This window comes from Poecilia mexicana, unplaced genomic scaffold, assembly GCF_051168715.1.
Source record: "Poecilia mexicana isolate PSO_F unplaced genomic scaffold, ASM5116871v1 scaffold_9, whole genome shotgun sequence".
Lineage (NCBI taxonomy): Eukaryota > Metazoa > Chordata > Actinopteri > Cyprinodontiformes > Poeciliidae > Poecilia > Poecilia mexicana.
In genome coordinates, this window is record NW_028263378.1 from 2,219,937 (window position 1) to 2,237,335 (window position 17,399).

Here is a 17,399-nt window from a genome sequence, read left to right on the forward strand (position 1 = left end):
TCTCTGACATCTTGCTTTGAGCTCAGAGTCTGAGAGGCTTTTCCTCTATCAATTTTTTTGCTTCTTATTTAGTGGAAATATTGATGTTGATGATACTTTCTCCAAAATGATAACCTTTTTCAACCTTAAAGCTCCACTGTTGAAAATGAGGCTCTAACATTCACAAATGACAGTGAAATAAAATCCAGTCCAACATCTGGTTTGAGGTGATTCTTCTGGAACCTGTTGGGGGAAAAATATCCCAACTTCAGAAGATGAGCTTTAACCTAACAGAGCTCTGTGGTTCCTCCTGTCAGTATGAGAGTCAGAGTGAGGAGGTGCCATGTTAGGAAGAGAAGTGGAAGCTGCAAGATCTTCAGAACAAACAGGTCATGATGCTGGGCTACTGATTATCTCACTCCATGCCATGATGTTCAGGATTTAGGTCTCATGGCATCTCAAGGTGTCGACATTGCAGCCAGTGGGCTGAGAGAAATACAGCTTTATTTTGTAGCAATTCAAGAGCTACCAGCTTTTATCGCACAGAAACTCCAAAGCACACAAAGAAGCAATTGTATATATATTGTGTGTGTATATATATATATATATATATATATATATATATATATATATATATATATATATATATATATATATATATATATATATATATAAACTTTTGTCATAGTCCCCCAAGAATTTAAAACTACTTTCACCCCTGATTTTAACTAAAGCAAAATTTATGTTAATTGTTTGGTGCTGATCACCGTTATTAGTATTAAAACAAGCATATATTGTGTGTGAAAAATATTTAATAAAATTAACTAAAGAAAATCTTCGTGGTTTTTATTTATTCAGAAACCCCACGTCCCTGGGTCGCTTTGGAGGAGAAAGTGCCAATCCTAATATGGTAGACGCACTGACGTACCGTTTTTGTGGGGCAACGTATGGTCTACTCTTCTATGTCTATGAAAGCTGTTATGATTCGTAAATAAAATGTCATATGGAAGGCAGAGCTTGATATGATTGGCAGAGAAAAGGGCGAATGAAAACACCGAATCTTTTTATAATGCTTTCATTGGCAGCAGAATTAGCCAATCAGAGCCCAGAAAGCAGCTCCCTGTATTCTCCGCTAGCTGTGCTACCAGAGGAGAGAGAAGGGGGAGGGTTTGGGGGTCAGAGATACGCAGAGAGACGGGCTGCTGGTGGTGAAGATGGCGGATGGGGATAGCGGTAGTGAGCGCGGTGGCAGCAGCGGCGGCGGAGGGGGAGGAAGCGGTGGATTTCAGCATTACCAGCGGGAGCCAGAGACACAGGAGCTGGCTTCGAAGAGGCTGGACATTCAGAACAAACGCTTCTACCTTGACGTGAAGCAGAACGCCAAAGGCCGGTTCATCAAAATCGCAGAGGTCGGCGCCGGGGGCTCTAAAAGTCGTTTGACCCTCTCCATGTCAGTTGCTGCCGAGTTCCGCGACTATCTGGGGGATTTTATAGAGCACTACGCTCAACTCGGGCCTAGCACCGCGGAGCAGATTGCTCAGTCGTCCGGTGGGGACGACAGCGGGCCTAGACGGGCCTTGAAGAGCGAGTTTCTGGTGCGTGAGAACCGAAAATACTACCTCGACCTGAAGGAGAACCAGCGGGGTCGGTTTCTCCGGATCCGACAGACCGTCAACCGAGGCCCCGGTTTCGGCGTCGGAGTGGGAGGCATCCCCGGTGCCGGCATGCAATCCGGCCAAACCATCGCTCTCCCGGCCCAGGGGTTAATAGAGTTCCGCGACGCTTTGGCCAAGCTGATAGACGACTACGGGGGAGACGAGGAGGAGCTGGCCGGCGGCGGAGGGGCCGGGGGCTACACCGAACTTCCGGAGGGCACGTCGATCATGGTGGACTCCAAGCGCTTCTTCTTCGACGTCGGGTCCAACAAGTACGGGGTCTTCTTGCGGGTGAGCGAGGTGAAGCCCAGCTACAGGAACTCTATAACGATCCCCTTCAAGGCGTGGAGCAAGTTCGGGGGAGCGTTCAGCCGCTACGCCGAGGAGATGAAGGAGATCCAGGAGCGGCACCGGGACAAGATGTACGAGCGGAGAACCGGAGAGGAGTCGGAGGGAGACGACGTGGACGACGATTGACGCAGAGGGAGAGGCGGCTTTCTGTGGGCTAAAGTTTGACAACATGATGCAAAGCCTGGAGAGAAGAGCGACTATTTTGTGCATGACGAATCGAACTATAAAAAAAGGCTTAAAAAAAAGAAAAAAAATATATTTGACTGAGAAATTTGTTTATCTAAGAGAAACATGTTCTAAAGTTTAGGTGGATGTTATAGCTAAAATGAGTGCAGACTGCAGTAGTCAGCCTCTGTATGAGATTCCCCGTTGATAAAGTATATTCTATTTAATATATATCTATCTATATATTGATTGTCCCATTGATAACCTCACATGTAGCCCAACAAGTTCAGTTTGGCAGAAACACAACAGTTGGTTACCTGGACTCCTGCTTGATATCCAATGGTGAGAGCTCACTCAGTGCTGACCTGTAGTCTGTGATGATGATGAGGATGATGAGGAAGAGTAAAATGTGACATACTCAAACCAGCAGTGGCTGTGAGGGAGTGCTGGCATCACTCACCATGGCTGTTTGTGCTTCTTCTAAAGCGATCAGAACCAAACGGCTCATCCAGACGGAACCGCCGCGTCCAGCAGGCGGTTCCGCCCGGCCTGGGGGCAGAAGGCCCGGCCCTGGGGCAGTAGGGTTACCTGCTGTAAGCACACGCCATCTTGGCCTCTCCAGCCCAGTCCAGACCTGGTGCTGACCCGGCACTGACCCTTGACCCTTGCTGCGGCGCGGCGGTGAGGCCTGCTCAAACGTGGCTTGTTGTGTCTCAGGGCTAAAACATAAAACTAAAATCCAAGCCCACATTTATTTTGGGAGGGTTTCCCAGCATTCCCTGTGCCTGTCGCTGCAGCCGAGTCGTCCAATGCGGGGCCACCTTTGACCTTTGACCCGGTGGCCTTCTCGTTCACGCTGGTGTCACCGTTCTCCAGCTGCAGCTTAGCGTTGCCAGGTTTGATCTAGAATCACCTCCAGGGTCGTCCGTGTTGACTTGCTTAGGGTGCATCATTTGGATCCTCGAATCTTGAACTCTGACCTTTTACGACTGGAGCAACATTCAGTCTGATTGTAACAGAATAAATTAGGTGCTTTTGAAAAAGAACCTCCTGCGGGGGGAGTTGTATCTAAAAGATATACATATATAAATATATATATATATGTACTGAAAGAGATTTACTAACTAAAAAAATTGATAGAATTATTTTTAAAGAGATATATTCAAATATGTCTTAGAAATATGAGATTTATTAGATAATGCTGCCTACAGTGGCCTATTTAAAACACTAAACTTGGATGCAATGGTCCAGGGTTATATTTCATACCTGCTTTTCTTTTTTTTCCTAATATATCTTTTATTCCTTAGAGGAAACTTAAAAAGAGAACAACAGATTGGTTCTGCCGTATGTTAAAGCAATTTGTAGAAGCAGCTTCTCTGAAGTCTGCGAACTCTCAGCACTCCAGGTCACTTTACCGCTTCGTTTCGTTCCCTCCTTTCAGTCCACCGCCGTTTTTCACTCCACAGCGTTTTCCCATCCACTGGCTTTACATCAGTTGCCATGCGACAAACGTAAACACCTGCAGCCGTCAGCGTTTGGTCTTTAGTGCTCCTTTTACTGACGTTTTCTCTTTTTGCATGCCTGCTCTCTGACACAGAGCCGCCTTGTGTTCTTTTCTTTCTGCATTTTCAGATTTGCTGTATAATGGTATTTATCCTTTTTTTTTTTAGAGCGGTTGCAAGTTTTATTTCTGTGCTGCAATAGACAAAAGTTTACTTTTCAGCCTGATGGTTTTTAAAGGCCACAGTGTTCCCGTGTCTTTGGGGAAACCTCACTTTCATCGTCCCTTTTCCTTTTGGTGTGAAAACTTCTCGTTGAATTTTACTTTTCCCCTCTCCAACACAGCAGAGAAATGCCATATATATACATATATAAATATAAAAAATACATGGGAGCAATAGATTTTTTCCTTTTCTATTGATATAAATATACTATATATAAGATTACACATGCGATTTGAACTACATCCTTCTTCTTGTACTGTGTAACGTGAAATGGCAGCTGTTTCAGTCATGTGTGTTCTGCTGTAATATTCTACCAAGATCCTTTCAACGAGAAATAATAAAAAAAGGTTTTTGCTCAGGAGAGTTGTTGTGTTTTTCTTTATCTAGTTTTCACAAGTAGTTCATGAAATTTACATAGTTTCTTCTTTTTCTGGCTAAAGTATTAATTTAATACTCATTTCCATTTATAAAATCCCTTTAATTTATTCAGTTAGAATCATATCAAACCTTTATGTTGTAAAGAAAATAAAAGTGAAGACAGTTTAAAATGAACTCATTTCCTTTCAAATACTTCAGGATAAACACACAAAAATGTATTTACATTTTAAAACCCATAATTATTAACTCCTCTGACTGTTAATTTTGAATGGAAATATTTTGGAGGGGCCTAGTCAAAGTCCTGACTTAAATCTGTGAAGGCAGCTAAAGATTAGGGTGATGGCAAAGAGACCTTCTATGACCTGAAACTCCTCAACAATAATAAAATGTGAAGAATACCAGCAGGAATCTGCAAAAATATAGTCAGTAATAAATATTCTTTCCATTATTGAACAGGAAATAAAATATTTTCTACAGACATTTGAAAAAAATAAGGGAAATTATTCCAATAAATTGAGTATGGATGCACAGATGTAAATAAGCTTCTTATAGCAGAATCAGAGACTTTTATTGACCTTGTGCTCAAAAGAAAAGCACAACGAAAACTAAACAGCAGTTTTGAAAGACAAGTCAAATAAAATAATGAGTATATATAAATAAATATACAAAATATAAACATAGAAACAACTGGGATGCTAAGGAAAAAGATATATATATAAATCTGCTATAAATGCATCAACATAGAAACAGTTTTTATTCACATTTTTTCAAATGCACGTAGAAAATATTTGATTTCTTTCTCAACAATATACGTTTATTGAGAATATATAGTCAAATTGTAGCTGGTACATTTTGATAAGAGCGTCTGTAGTTTTCAGCAGAAATCTGAAGCTGCTTATTTCAGCAAAGCTGCATAAAATATTAAAGCCAGGAGCTTTTTCATATATAATAAACGACAGTTTAAACATGCAGCATCTTCTGTTTCTGCTGTTTGGAAAATGTTTGGAAAAGTTTTTATTTGTACGTTTCTGTACCAGATGTTTTTATGAAACAGTTTCTATGGTCCACTTTAAAAGTCTGAATCATGATTTATGATTCATGGATGAACCAAACAGGATGACTCTCTGCTTCCTCCATCTTACATCTCAGAGAAATGAATTTAAATGAAAACCAGCAGCAGCAGGAATGGAAACTGAAAAGTTTCAATAATTCAACTTTTTGTTTTCTAGTATTGTTTTTTAGTTAACTTGGTGATTCAGTGTTTTTGTTATTTAATGTGTCGACTTGTAAAAGTTTGTAAAATTCTGCAGCTTTTTAGCATCGCATTAATTTAACCACTTCAGTATTTCTGTTTTCTTTTGCTTTGTTTTTGTTTTTATCTAATTATTTTCCCCGGATTGTCTTGGATTGAAGATAATCTCTGTAAAACCTTGAAGCTGCAGCAGAAAACTTTCACACATTTTCATCTAGATATTTTCTGAACTTTTGCCTCATTTTGAACATTCAGCAGTGCATTCAGTTATATCCTGTTTTCAAAACACAGTTTGCACTAAATGTGGTCATATTCTCAGTAACTCTGAGGCTGAACTGCTGGCATTGCAACATGCTCTTTTAAAATATGCAAGATTCAGCATTTTGGAAGCTAAATATGACCTAAATTATTCCTTCACACATTAAGAAGATAAATAATTTCATATTTTCTTGTATATAAAAGTCTTTTTTAGCTTTCTTTAACATGTCCCATCCAGCAACGCGACACTCAGTCATTCTGACTGTCAAGCTGAAGCCAAACAGATTTACTTTCATCAGTGGAACATTACAGCTTTTGCAATGACCCGCCAGTTGGATGTACATAAAGTTTATTAGAAATTTATTTGGATTTTTTTCAAATGTAATGGAAGCAGAGACAGAAAAGAAAGAGAGGAAGGTGAGGAAAAGATTTAACGGGAGAGTTAAATCTTTAAAGAGAGAGTCTGTTTCTACAGAGAGAGAAACCACAGCAACAAAACACATGCATGAATAACAAGAACTACAACATCACTGAAAAGCACATGGTGGAAGTTAATACCAGATGTATTTAGTGCCAACATTTGGTGTGAAAACAGCAGAATCTGGGCTGGGGTATGTAAACTTCAGAACGCCGTGTGACGGAGCGCTGAGCCTCCTCGTAGCGAGGCGTCAGGCGATCTGCACAGTGAGATTCAAAGGAATGCTGACATGTGTGAACAAAGACAAACGTCATGGCAACAGCAGAGACGTCTGAGGCGTTTTCATGACCTGCAGGGAGAGTGACCCTCACTGCAGCCATGACAACAGGCGCAGCTCACAGCTGGGCACTAACCGGATAACTAACCAGCAGTTTACTAACCTCCAGCAAAAAAAAAAAAAAAATTTATATATATATATATATATATATATATATATATATATATATATATATATATATATATATATATATATATATATATATATATATATATATATATATATATATATATATATATATATATATATATATATATATATATATGTATATTATTAGCCTGCAAAAGTGCAGGAATTTGTTGAAGCATGAATTTTGGCAATTGCTGAATCATGAAAAACTATTTAAACAGATAAATGGTATTTTGAAGAATCTATTACTCTTTGCCTTCCTCTGGAGTCTTCAGGGCCACATAAAATGCTACAGCGGGCCGGATTTGGCCCCCGGGCCTTGAGTTTGACACATGTCCTCTAACCAAAGTTATTATAATTTGCTAAAGCTAACAAGATAACAGAAACTGAAATTGAGACTGAAATAAATAAAAGTGGTGATTGTAGATACATCCTTTGTTATGATTATGAATTCATGTAAAATAGACCCCCCCCCCCCCCAACACAACCAGTTTATGTCAGCCATCAGCAGATTACTCCTCCTGGCAGCATTCACACCAGAATCAGTTGTTCAATAATAATTGAATACAGTTTTTGAAAATAGCATCTTGTGTTTAGCATCCATTACCCAATCGATATATAATCACAATACTTTGACCTTTTTGAATTTTGCTCCCAAAATTAACCATATATGAAAAAACTAAAACTACCACTATAACTAAAAATACTCCTAAAAGTACATTAAAAAGTTACTCAAGTAAATGTAACTGAGTAAATTTAGTTACTACTCAACTCTGAGGGCGATGAGCTGGATGTTGCCTTGTGAGGAAGATGCTGAACCACTCTTCCTCCTCCTCCTCTTCCTCCCTTTGACCTTGTGATTCAGTCCGCTCCTTCTTGTTCACACAGACACACATTTCCGGTTGCACACACCCTCAGTGACCTGTGGTGATGAGCAGCGCGCACAGAGGCGAAATGAAGAGCGATGGAGCGCTAATGTGTTTGAGTCACAGGGAACAGCTCAAGGCCACGTGGTGCAGGCTGAGCCGGGCGCCAGAGGAAGAGAGGATTAGTGGCCCTGGTGTCCTGATGGCCTGCTGCAGAAACACAAGCCCCGCTAAGCTGCCATCCATCACCCAGAGCAGGTGAGGAGGGACAGACCGGCTGATCTCCCTGAACCGGAGCCCTGGCTGCCTCACGGCCGCTCGACTCAGCAGATCCATCCTGCACCGCTGGGGTTGACGTGATAAATGATGTGAGAGGGCTTAAGGCTGAGTGTTTACAAACAGCATCTGTCATGAAACTTTAATACGTTCAAAGTGCACATCTAAGATCATGTGCTGTGCAGGACAGAGGCTTGTACAAGTCTTCATTCTCCATTTAGTCACAAATTGCATTTTATTGGGAATTCTTTGGTTTAGAGAAAGAGGGATCAATGCTCACAACTGGAAAAGAAAAACTTGATGGTGTTTCTTTAAAGCTATAATATGTAACTTTTATTTTTAAAAAAAAGGTTTTTCTTTTTTTTACATATTTGCTAAAACTGTCACCATGTTGTGACAATTTGATATGAGACAGGTAATCTGTGAAAACATTGATCTCCTCCCTGAGCTGCTACTGTCTGAAGAAATGCACCAAAAATAACCAATCAGAGCCAGGAGGAGGGGCTTAGTGCTGTCAATCAACCCTTTGTAAGTGCTGCTAAACATGCTGATGGAGAGAAAACAGCTTAGCCTTACAAAAATAAGATGTTTATCTGTCATCATCGGTGGCTGTGCTAAATCAAATCAGGAGTTCTGTTGTCAGACACAGAAGACAAAATGTTCATGATCATTTATGTTTTATGTCAGGCAGCTTTGAGTTGAGGCAGCAAAATGAAAAGGGAAAAATAGTGCTGCCGAGGCATGTAAAGCATGAGAATGGAAAAACTAAAGAAAAAACAGAGCTGCACAAACAAAACTAAACTTAGCAAAAGTAGAGAAGAAAACCGATACAAAGATGTGACCCATTTAATCTGACAGAGCGAGTAATGAATGCACTGCAGCTGTGGTTATTAAATTAATTTATTTCTGAGGTTTGCAGAAGAAACAAGAGTTTAAAATGGAGAAATGAACCATAAATCCACCTGGAGTCCAGAAACCCAGACTTTCCTCATCCTAAACTGGAAAAATGGCTCGAAATCAAACCTGAAGCTGGAACTCCTCCTTGAAAGTAGAAAAGTTTTTCACCAGCCACGTTTAATATTTAAATATCAAGATGTTTTCTTAGGGAGGAAAAATAATCTGCTTAAGTTTGTTTTAAATAGGCTGCATTTTTCTGAAACATATTTCAAATATGTCATCAGTTGGACCTGCTTTTGAAGAATATATTACAAAATGTCACATGTAACTTTAGATATTTTGGTACACTTTATAAAAATCTATATTTTCTAAAATATACTTTATGTTACAATTAACTGGTAATAAAATTATACTTTGGACACTTTTTTATACGCTTTGCATTTATTTAAAAAAATGCATATTTTAAATCAAATGTATAAATGTACAATACTTTTCAGAAGTTGTACGTTAGGTATTTTCAAATAAATGTTGTATATTTAAACCTTAGTTTTTAATCATTCTTAAAATAAATACAATACTTGTAACTAACAGTGTGTCATTATGCTACAGTGAAACACTGTCAGTGATGTTTAACAAAGAATGTATTGATAGTCTTAATATTGTGTGAAAATGTTAACAAAATAAAGCGAAACTCATAATGGAATTACAGTTACATGAGACTTTACATTTCCCAAGCTTTAACCTTTTTATATTTGACAAAGTAATAATAAAAAACTTGCTCACGGCTCCATATCACATATTTACGTTTGGTGACGGAGGATCTAAATGCACAGCTGGTCCTTCACACTTCACTAATAAACGTGACTCTGCAGCTCCAATAATAACAGTAATAAACCAGCAGCTGCGCTGGAACAACCTGCACGGAGGCAGGAGGTGACCCATTTCCCCGACGGGGACCCATTTCCCCGTCGGGGAAATGGGTCCCCGTCGGGGAAATGGGTCACCGGGGGCAGAGCCTGGCGGAACCGACGCTGCTTACATCTGATTTGGACCCGAGCAGAGAAAATATCCTGTAATAGAGAAAGATATTTATAGCCTGTTGCCGTGAGGGATCGACGTTCACCGCTGCGCTCTTAGGAAAAACTACATTTTCTATACAGTGTTGACGCAGCTTCGACTAACCGAGGAGAAATGATCCGCTCAGTTCCACTGAAACGGTACAGCGATTAAAAACGGAAACATTATTATCCATTTATCATTATTCGGCTAATATTAACAACACAGACCTGAAAAAACTCTCTGTACATCTTGCTTGTGCCGCATTGAATCCAGTTTTTCCTCCAGAACTGTATTGATTGGTTTGAGTTTGGGAGTGAAACGATTAATCGGATAGATTGAAATAAATACTTATTGAAATAATTGGCAACTAATTTAGTAATGATTAGTGATTAACTGGAGTAGAAAATCAAGAATGACCATTTGCTGACAGAACAACAGATTCAGAACAATTATTTGTTTCAAAACTGTTGAAAAAATATGTTCTGCATTTAAGCCAATAAAAACTTTTGTCTAAAACTCCTCCAGTAGTTTTAGTTTCACCTGATTCAAATTCTATATTAAAGACTCTTAACTCTCCTCAGCGGCATCCTGCATGTTTTAGTTCTCTCCCTGGTTTAACGCACCTGGATCAAATGATGGCTCGTTAGAAGGCCTAAGAGGAACAAGCTGAAGGTTGTTACTACCAACAGGGAGAGAATAAAGCGTGCAGGATGCCGGGCCTCCAGGACCGACTTCGGACACCCCTGTCTTAAACTCTTTATGATCAGCTTTTCTCTTCCAATAAATAATTGGTTAATCCAATAAATAGTCAATGTATCAGCAGAATTTCCTGCACCAGCTGGAGTCCGTCTGAAAACCAAACATGACACAGCAGCCCGACCCATTGAGAGGGCGCCGCCCTACAGAGGGCGCCAAAACGATGGGAAAAATAATTTCTTCTCGCCATTTTCTGTATTTTACAATCGAGTGTTTGGGCCACACTAAGAAAATAAACAAATTATGAGAATAAAGTCGTAATATTACTTTTTTTTTGTAATATTAACTTTATTCTCAAAATATTATGACTTTATTCTAATATTAAGAATTTATTCTTTCATTATTTCAGCTTTATTCTAGTACAAATTTATCCTTGTAATATTATGATTTTAGTTTAATATTATCCAACTTAATTCTTGTATTATTTCAACTTTACCCTTGTAATTTTACTAATACACTGTCAGTGTTCAGCTGTTTGTGTATGTCTCAGTGCTGCTAGATAGTATTTACACTGTTTTACTCTTGGTTTTCTCATTTGTCAAATAAAATAGAAGTCTGTGGTATTTTGTATTTCCACTTGACTAACTGAGATTTATTCACCTGAACACTGAAACCCTGTTGGGAGTCGAGAGGTCTTATAATGAACGGCTTAAACCTGAGAAAGTTCATATTGTCCCTCTGGCTACAACCATCATGTTTGCCCGTTGACTCGAGGATCTTAAATCTCAAGTCGGACCTCGACTCCTTCTAACATAATTCTTGTCTTTGTTCTCAAACCGCTCAATCTTTGTCTCGTTTGACTGCTAAATTCTCCAGAAAGTATTTAACTTGGCTTCTGCGAGCTTCAGACACCTAAAGGTGTCGACCTCATTAAGAGAGACTTCAGGCCTGTGTGTACTTGACAAAATGAACTAACTTAACTTACTCACCAAGCACTGAAGCTGAATGTTGTTCTGCCAGTGAAGAACAAAACTCGTTGTTCAGAGGAATAAAGGTGTAAAGATAGCAGTAGTACCACAAAATGCCACCCGGTGGCAGCAGAGACTGACTGTTTTTATCATTTTCCCTGTTCAACTCAAAAGAGGTTGGAAAGATTCATGAATCAGATGTAAAACGGGAGAGAATCAGAAGTTCAGATGAGATAAAACCGACTTTAACAGAATGATGCTAATCTGACAGAAAGAGGCGAAGGTTATCGTCTCACCTGTTTCTGACAACATCCAGGAAATACAGACAAGATTTAATAACTTACTACTCTGGAGTCACAACCAATAATTTGGCATCTTCTGTCACACTTGTTAATTATTTTATTAATAAAGATTAGTAAGAAACATTTTGTAACAAAAACAACAAAAACACAGGAAGAAATATGGAGAATTAAAACAGTTAGCTGCTAGCTGTTTTAATTAGCATCATGAAGAGTGCTAATATGCTGTTAATGAATCACAACAACAGAAGATAATCAATCAAAGCTTTGATGACACCAAACTTTGTCATTAAAGCGACCAGATATTCACTATTTATTCTCTGATGTTGTTTAAGCAACTTATGAAGGGAAATAATGAAAATAATTTAATGATTGCAACAGTCCAGAACAAAACACTTTTGCTCTGGATGCAGTGGAACAATTCTGTTAATAAAACAAGGCCATGAAACTCAAAGTGAGCACAAGACAAAGAAAACTAAAAGTTGTTTCCTTCCTTTAATTTAATATTCAGTGTTTCAAATTGTTTTTAAAAGTGGAGTTGGTGCCATGGTTCCTGAAATGAGCTTTTAACTCTCAGTGGCTTAAAGAAATTAAAACTAAAAACATAAATATTGTCACCTTCCTAAAATAATGGCTTGCCTTTTCTTTATTTTTTTTAAGTCAAGAAAAGTCAAAAGGGACTTTTGAAAAAAAAAAAAATAAATAAATAATAATAATAATAAAAGAATAATCACCTCTTTCTAAAATATGTTCCAAAAGGCAAAAAAACAAAAAGACATGGGTCTTTATTTTAGGGAGGTGGCGATATTTAATAACTTTTTTCTACAGGTCATTTTAAAACTTTTTTTTTATGGGCCCAATTTAAAAGCCCCCAACCTCCAAACTTAAATTACATGAAATAAATACTTACAATGTATTGTTTATGTTAGAACAGGGTAATATTAGTGTTTACTGGAGTTTATGGATCTCTAAATGAAAGAAAAGACCCAGCAGATTGAAAATAACAAAACTGCTGTAGAAACTGTAAAATGCTTTTGGTTCAAAATGCCTGTTCTTGCTTTTGTGAAGGTACTTGCATTGGATCCAATATCCATAAGTTTTACACAAGTAAGAGTAGAAATCATTCATATGTCATGATCCGTGTTTCTGTACAGTTATTTTGAGATTTTCTGTGTTCAGTCCCGTTTCCCTGAGTTGTCCTGTCAGCCCTTGATTGTTCCCAGGTGTGTCTCGATCCCTTCATTACCTCCCTGTGTATTTAAGTCCACCTGTTGTCTCTGTCTCTTGTCGGATTGTGGTCGTATGTTGTACGTCTTTCGTCTAGCTCTCCAGTCGCACTAAGTCCTGGCCTGCTTAGCTCCCGTTTTAGTCTCCTAGTTAGTTGCTACCGGTTATTAGCTGTGTGCTACAGTTCCTACCTGACTGGACTGTTTTGAGCTACAACCTAAATTAAATTCTTCGTCAACATCTTCATCTGAGTCTCCTGCGTTTAATCTCACCTCCACCTCATGACATCATAACTAGTTTACTCCAGTGACAGTATAAAGTGCAGCAACAGTTCTCCTAAAAGGTCATTTTTTCCAAAACGTTACTCAGGTAAATGTAACTGAGTAAGTGTAACTAGTTCCTGTCCATCTCTGCTTCATGTCTGTTCAGATGGTTCTGCTCATGCAACTGCTGGTTTAATAAACTCCTTATCTCTGCGGTTTGACTCAGTTCATGAGCGAGTCATCACATTCAGCTCCTGTCAGCATTTTGATGGCGAAAAACTGATTCATTTTATCCTCAGGTGCAACTTTCTCAAGTTTTTTTTTATACATAAGCAAAACAAAACAAATATGATCCGCAGAGATTAAGAATATTACGAAGGAATTTGCCTGAAAGGCCGAGATGTGAGATAAAACGTTGCAGGCTGCATTTCAACACTGAGGTATTTAAAAAATGTCACATTATTTCACCCTCCTGTGGTTCATCCAGATGGTATTCACATCGCTTCGCTGTTCCCACATTTTATGTTTTACACACACACAGAGACAGTAGCTGCGTTTAATTGCGTCATGAAACGCAATTAAAATCACACATGAATGAACTTGTTCACACCGTAAGTCATTAAAAATCAGGCCTCCTACTTCCTGCAGTAACACCCGGCTGTTGATCAGATGACTCGTGTGATGCATAAAAAGTGCTTCCATTGCAGTTTTGCAAAATAAACAAATCTCAATAGGTCCAAAAAACACACACCTCATCCTGGCACCAGAACATTTCACTGAAAACTGGTTGCCGTGTTTCTATTAAGCAAATTTATTTTTGAAATGTCATGTTGCGCAATTCTATGGTCAATGGAAACAAGGCTATTATAAAAAAAGTTTGAGTGTTCTGCAAATTTATTAAAAGTAGAAAACCAAGAACTAATTTATTTAAATATTGACAGTTGACCCACCTTTGGCAGCTGACCCATGTTCAGGCAGTTTGGTCCGTTCCTCCCTGCGGTTCTTCTCCAGCTCCATTGGGTTGGATGGAGACGTCTGTGCAGATGTTCAGTCAGATTCCGGACATTCAGCAGGACATTCTGCAGCGGTTCTGAAACCTTTGAGGTCTTTCTCATGCGCTTTGGGTCGTTGAAACGTCGCCCCAGTCTGAAGTGAAGAGCGATCTGCAGCAGGTTTTCATCCAGGATGGACACTGCTGCATTCATCTTTCCCTCTCTCCTGACCAGTCTGTCAGTTCCTGCTGCTGCAAAACATCCCCGCAGCATGATGGTGCCACCACCATGCATCACTGTAGGGATGGAGGAGTTCCCTCCAAACATGATGTCGGTCTGGCAATCAGATCAGAGCGTTCAGTCTGTGACTCATGTGCCTTTTATTACAGGTGACCTATGATTCTTCCATGAACGTGTTATACAGGTATACAGTCTATGGCCTATTCAAAACATGTTCACTAGATTTCTTGCACAAAATCATCCATAGATAATGATATTTTAGTCTGCTCAGTTCTGCATTTTACTTGTTTTATCTGTTTTAGCCACAACTCAACGTTTACAGTCACACATGAAGATGGCTGCAAGCAAATACACCGCTATGCAACCGGACATCTTTGAAAAGCAGAAGTGCAGCCTCCTGCACAACCAATTAGAATGCAGCAAGTGGTTTCTGGATGATAAGTCAACAAAAAAACACTTGTCTTTTCCAGCAGCCATTGTGCACAGCATACAGCAGTAAAACCAGCTGACCAAACATGCTGGAGCTCAGCTTGGGTTGCTAGGTAACAGGATGGACTTGGCTGGGGTTGCTAGGTAACGGTTTGGACTGGGGATGTTTTTACAGATCTATCTTAACCTGTTCAAGGAAGAATAAGAGGTCACTTTGAATCAAAGGCTGTAAATATCAATACATAAATGTATTTATATTTTTAATAAACACTCAAAGAAATGTAAACTCCAAAACCAAAATGTATAAGTCCTCTCTTTAGAACCATGGATTTGTATCTAATTTGGATGATTTCTAAGATGTTGTTTTTGAAAAGTCGGCTGCAAATGATGCAAAGACGGCTTCTGGCCTCGGGTCAAAAGTTGTGAGACTGTTGCTCACAACTTTTGCATTTTTCCATCCACTCCCTGTTTGGGAAGCATTGGGTGTATAAACCAGACGTTAGGTAATGACTCGACGTAAACACCCCTCTCTGGTCTGACCTATAGGTTCATCCAACGACAGGTGATAAACACAAACATGGCGTCACTCAGTTTGCCTCCTGTACTCATCCCCAGGAATGTTTAACCTGAACATTTGTCACTCTGTAAACCAGGACTGTGTGCCCAGGGACACGAATATACTTGTTTAGTTTCAGGGTGTTGACTAAACAAACTGATACTAAATGTTTGTGAGGTGAAATGTGAAGTAACAAGAAAAACCTGAATAAGTTTGATAGTTTCCTGCCCGTCTCCATCCTCAGTGCGTGAGCCTCATCTGATCCAGATCCAGATTATTTACAAAAGAGGCATTTAAACAGATAAATCAGAAAATGAGTGCAGTTACAATCTTCTGTGGAAACACATTTTGCACATAGCTTCACCTCAAAGGAAATTAGGTTTACCCCAACAACTCTGGGGATTCAGAATGGATTAAACCATGCCTCAGGAAGAGATGTGGTGACAAAACAGAAAACTTTCTGAATGTTTATGACTTTAAACATTTAAAATTTTCTGGCATTTGCTTGTCGTAAAAAGAGAAGCAGGAAGTTCATTTTCCAATCAAAGATATTCCACTACCAAAGTTAGACTGTTTATGATTTTATTTTATACATTTCTGTAAAATGTGTTTTATTTTTGTGCATTCCTTTTTCATTATGTGTAGATATCGCTGGAGTGCCTTCTCAGGAAATATCTACAGGATCAGAGCAACTTGCCTGGACCTGCACAAATCTACAGTCAATTGCATTAAAACAACTGGAAGAGTGACAAACAAAGAGTGACGAAATTCAGCGTCATCCGGCAGTCATAAAGCATTCATAAAAACATTGGACTCACTTCAAATGTTAATTATTCTGAAGGCGGCAGAGGCTGCGTAGTCTTTTTTAAATAGATATATAGTTATAGTTAACTAATCAATCAATCAATCAATCAATCAATCAAATTTTATTTGCATAGCACATTTCAACATCAAGGCATTTCAAGGTGCTTTACATAATTAAAGAAAAAATAAAACAGCATGTGACACTGAATAAACAGCAAGAGAGAGATTTTGAAAAAAAAGAAAAAGATTTAAAAAGATAAAACCATATTATGTTAACTTATTATGTTATTATTATAAGATTTTGTTTAATTTCACTCATATTTCTGCTAATGTAGAAAAAACACAATTGCTGTGTTTGCATTAAATAACAAATGAGATTAAAATCACACATGAAAAAATAAATAATCTTCCTTCCACTTCCTGTCGTCTTCTTTGTCGTTTCCACCAGTAGTAACATCCAGTTTCTGATCATGTGACTTATATGATTAAAAAAAAGAATGACAGTTTTGTACATCTATTTTGTAAAACCATCTCATCTTGGTGTAATTTTTTTAATTAAAAAATGTTTCCAATAAGTACATTTATTTTGTAATTCCAATTTGTTCAATTTTAGTGTTAATGGAAACGCTGCCACACAACTCTTTGTGGTTTTTAGTTTTTATCTTTTATAAAAGACTGAACAACAGATTCTGCTCACATTTGTTCGGCAAACTGCAGAAAACAAACTTCCAGGATTTAATTACATGTTCATACTTTTTCGCATGTGATTTACATAAGTGATACATCCTGCCAGACCTTTTTCCTTTCTTGCGATTTGTCCTCAAGTCAAGTTTTTAAGAGAACCAACCATCTGAGCCTCAGCACGTCTAGAAAAACAGAAAATTGCAAAGGAAAGGCCAGAACAGCCGAGGCTTCGCTTCTGTCCGAACTCTGCAGAAACGATACGGGCAGCATTTCTAACATTTGGAAGAATAAAAATGCACAGAAACACACTGGGAGAGTCAGAAGAAACGTCGTCAGTCCTCATATCTCACATTTAATCATGTTAGGTTTGCTACATTCTGTTGGGATTGTTACTGAAGCTCCAGTAAAGAGGAAACACTTCCTGCTCACAGGTACGGTGGTGGATCCCTGATGCCGCGGGCTTTAAAACACTGTTAGAGGACAGCAACATGGACTCT

General features: G+C 38.7%; 1 protein-coding gene across 1 annotated transcript; it reads left to right on the forward strand.

The window, feature by feature from the left end:
- Nucleotides 1-1,146: 1,146 nt before the first annotated feature.
- LOC106908116 (transcriptional regulator protein Pur-beta) lies at nt 1,147-4,235 on the forward strand. The gene has a single exon (XM_014974102.2). It carries the CDS (start codon nt 1,194-1,196, stop codon nt 2,109-2,111), a length of 918 nt encoding a protein of 305 aa, XP_014829588.1. The 5' UTR covers nt 1,147-1,193; the 3' UTR covers nt 2,112-4,235.
- The last annotated feature ends 13,164 nt before the right edge of the window (nt 4,236-17,399 follow it).

Bases quoted from the DNA above. Each gene is read 5' to 3' on its own strand.
- LOC106908116 (XM_014974102.2), top strand. From the start codon at position 1,194: ATGGCGGATGGGGATAGCGGTAGTGAGCGCGGTGGCAGCAGCGGCGGC.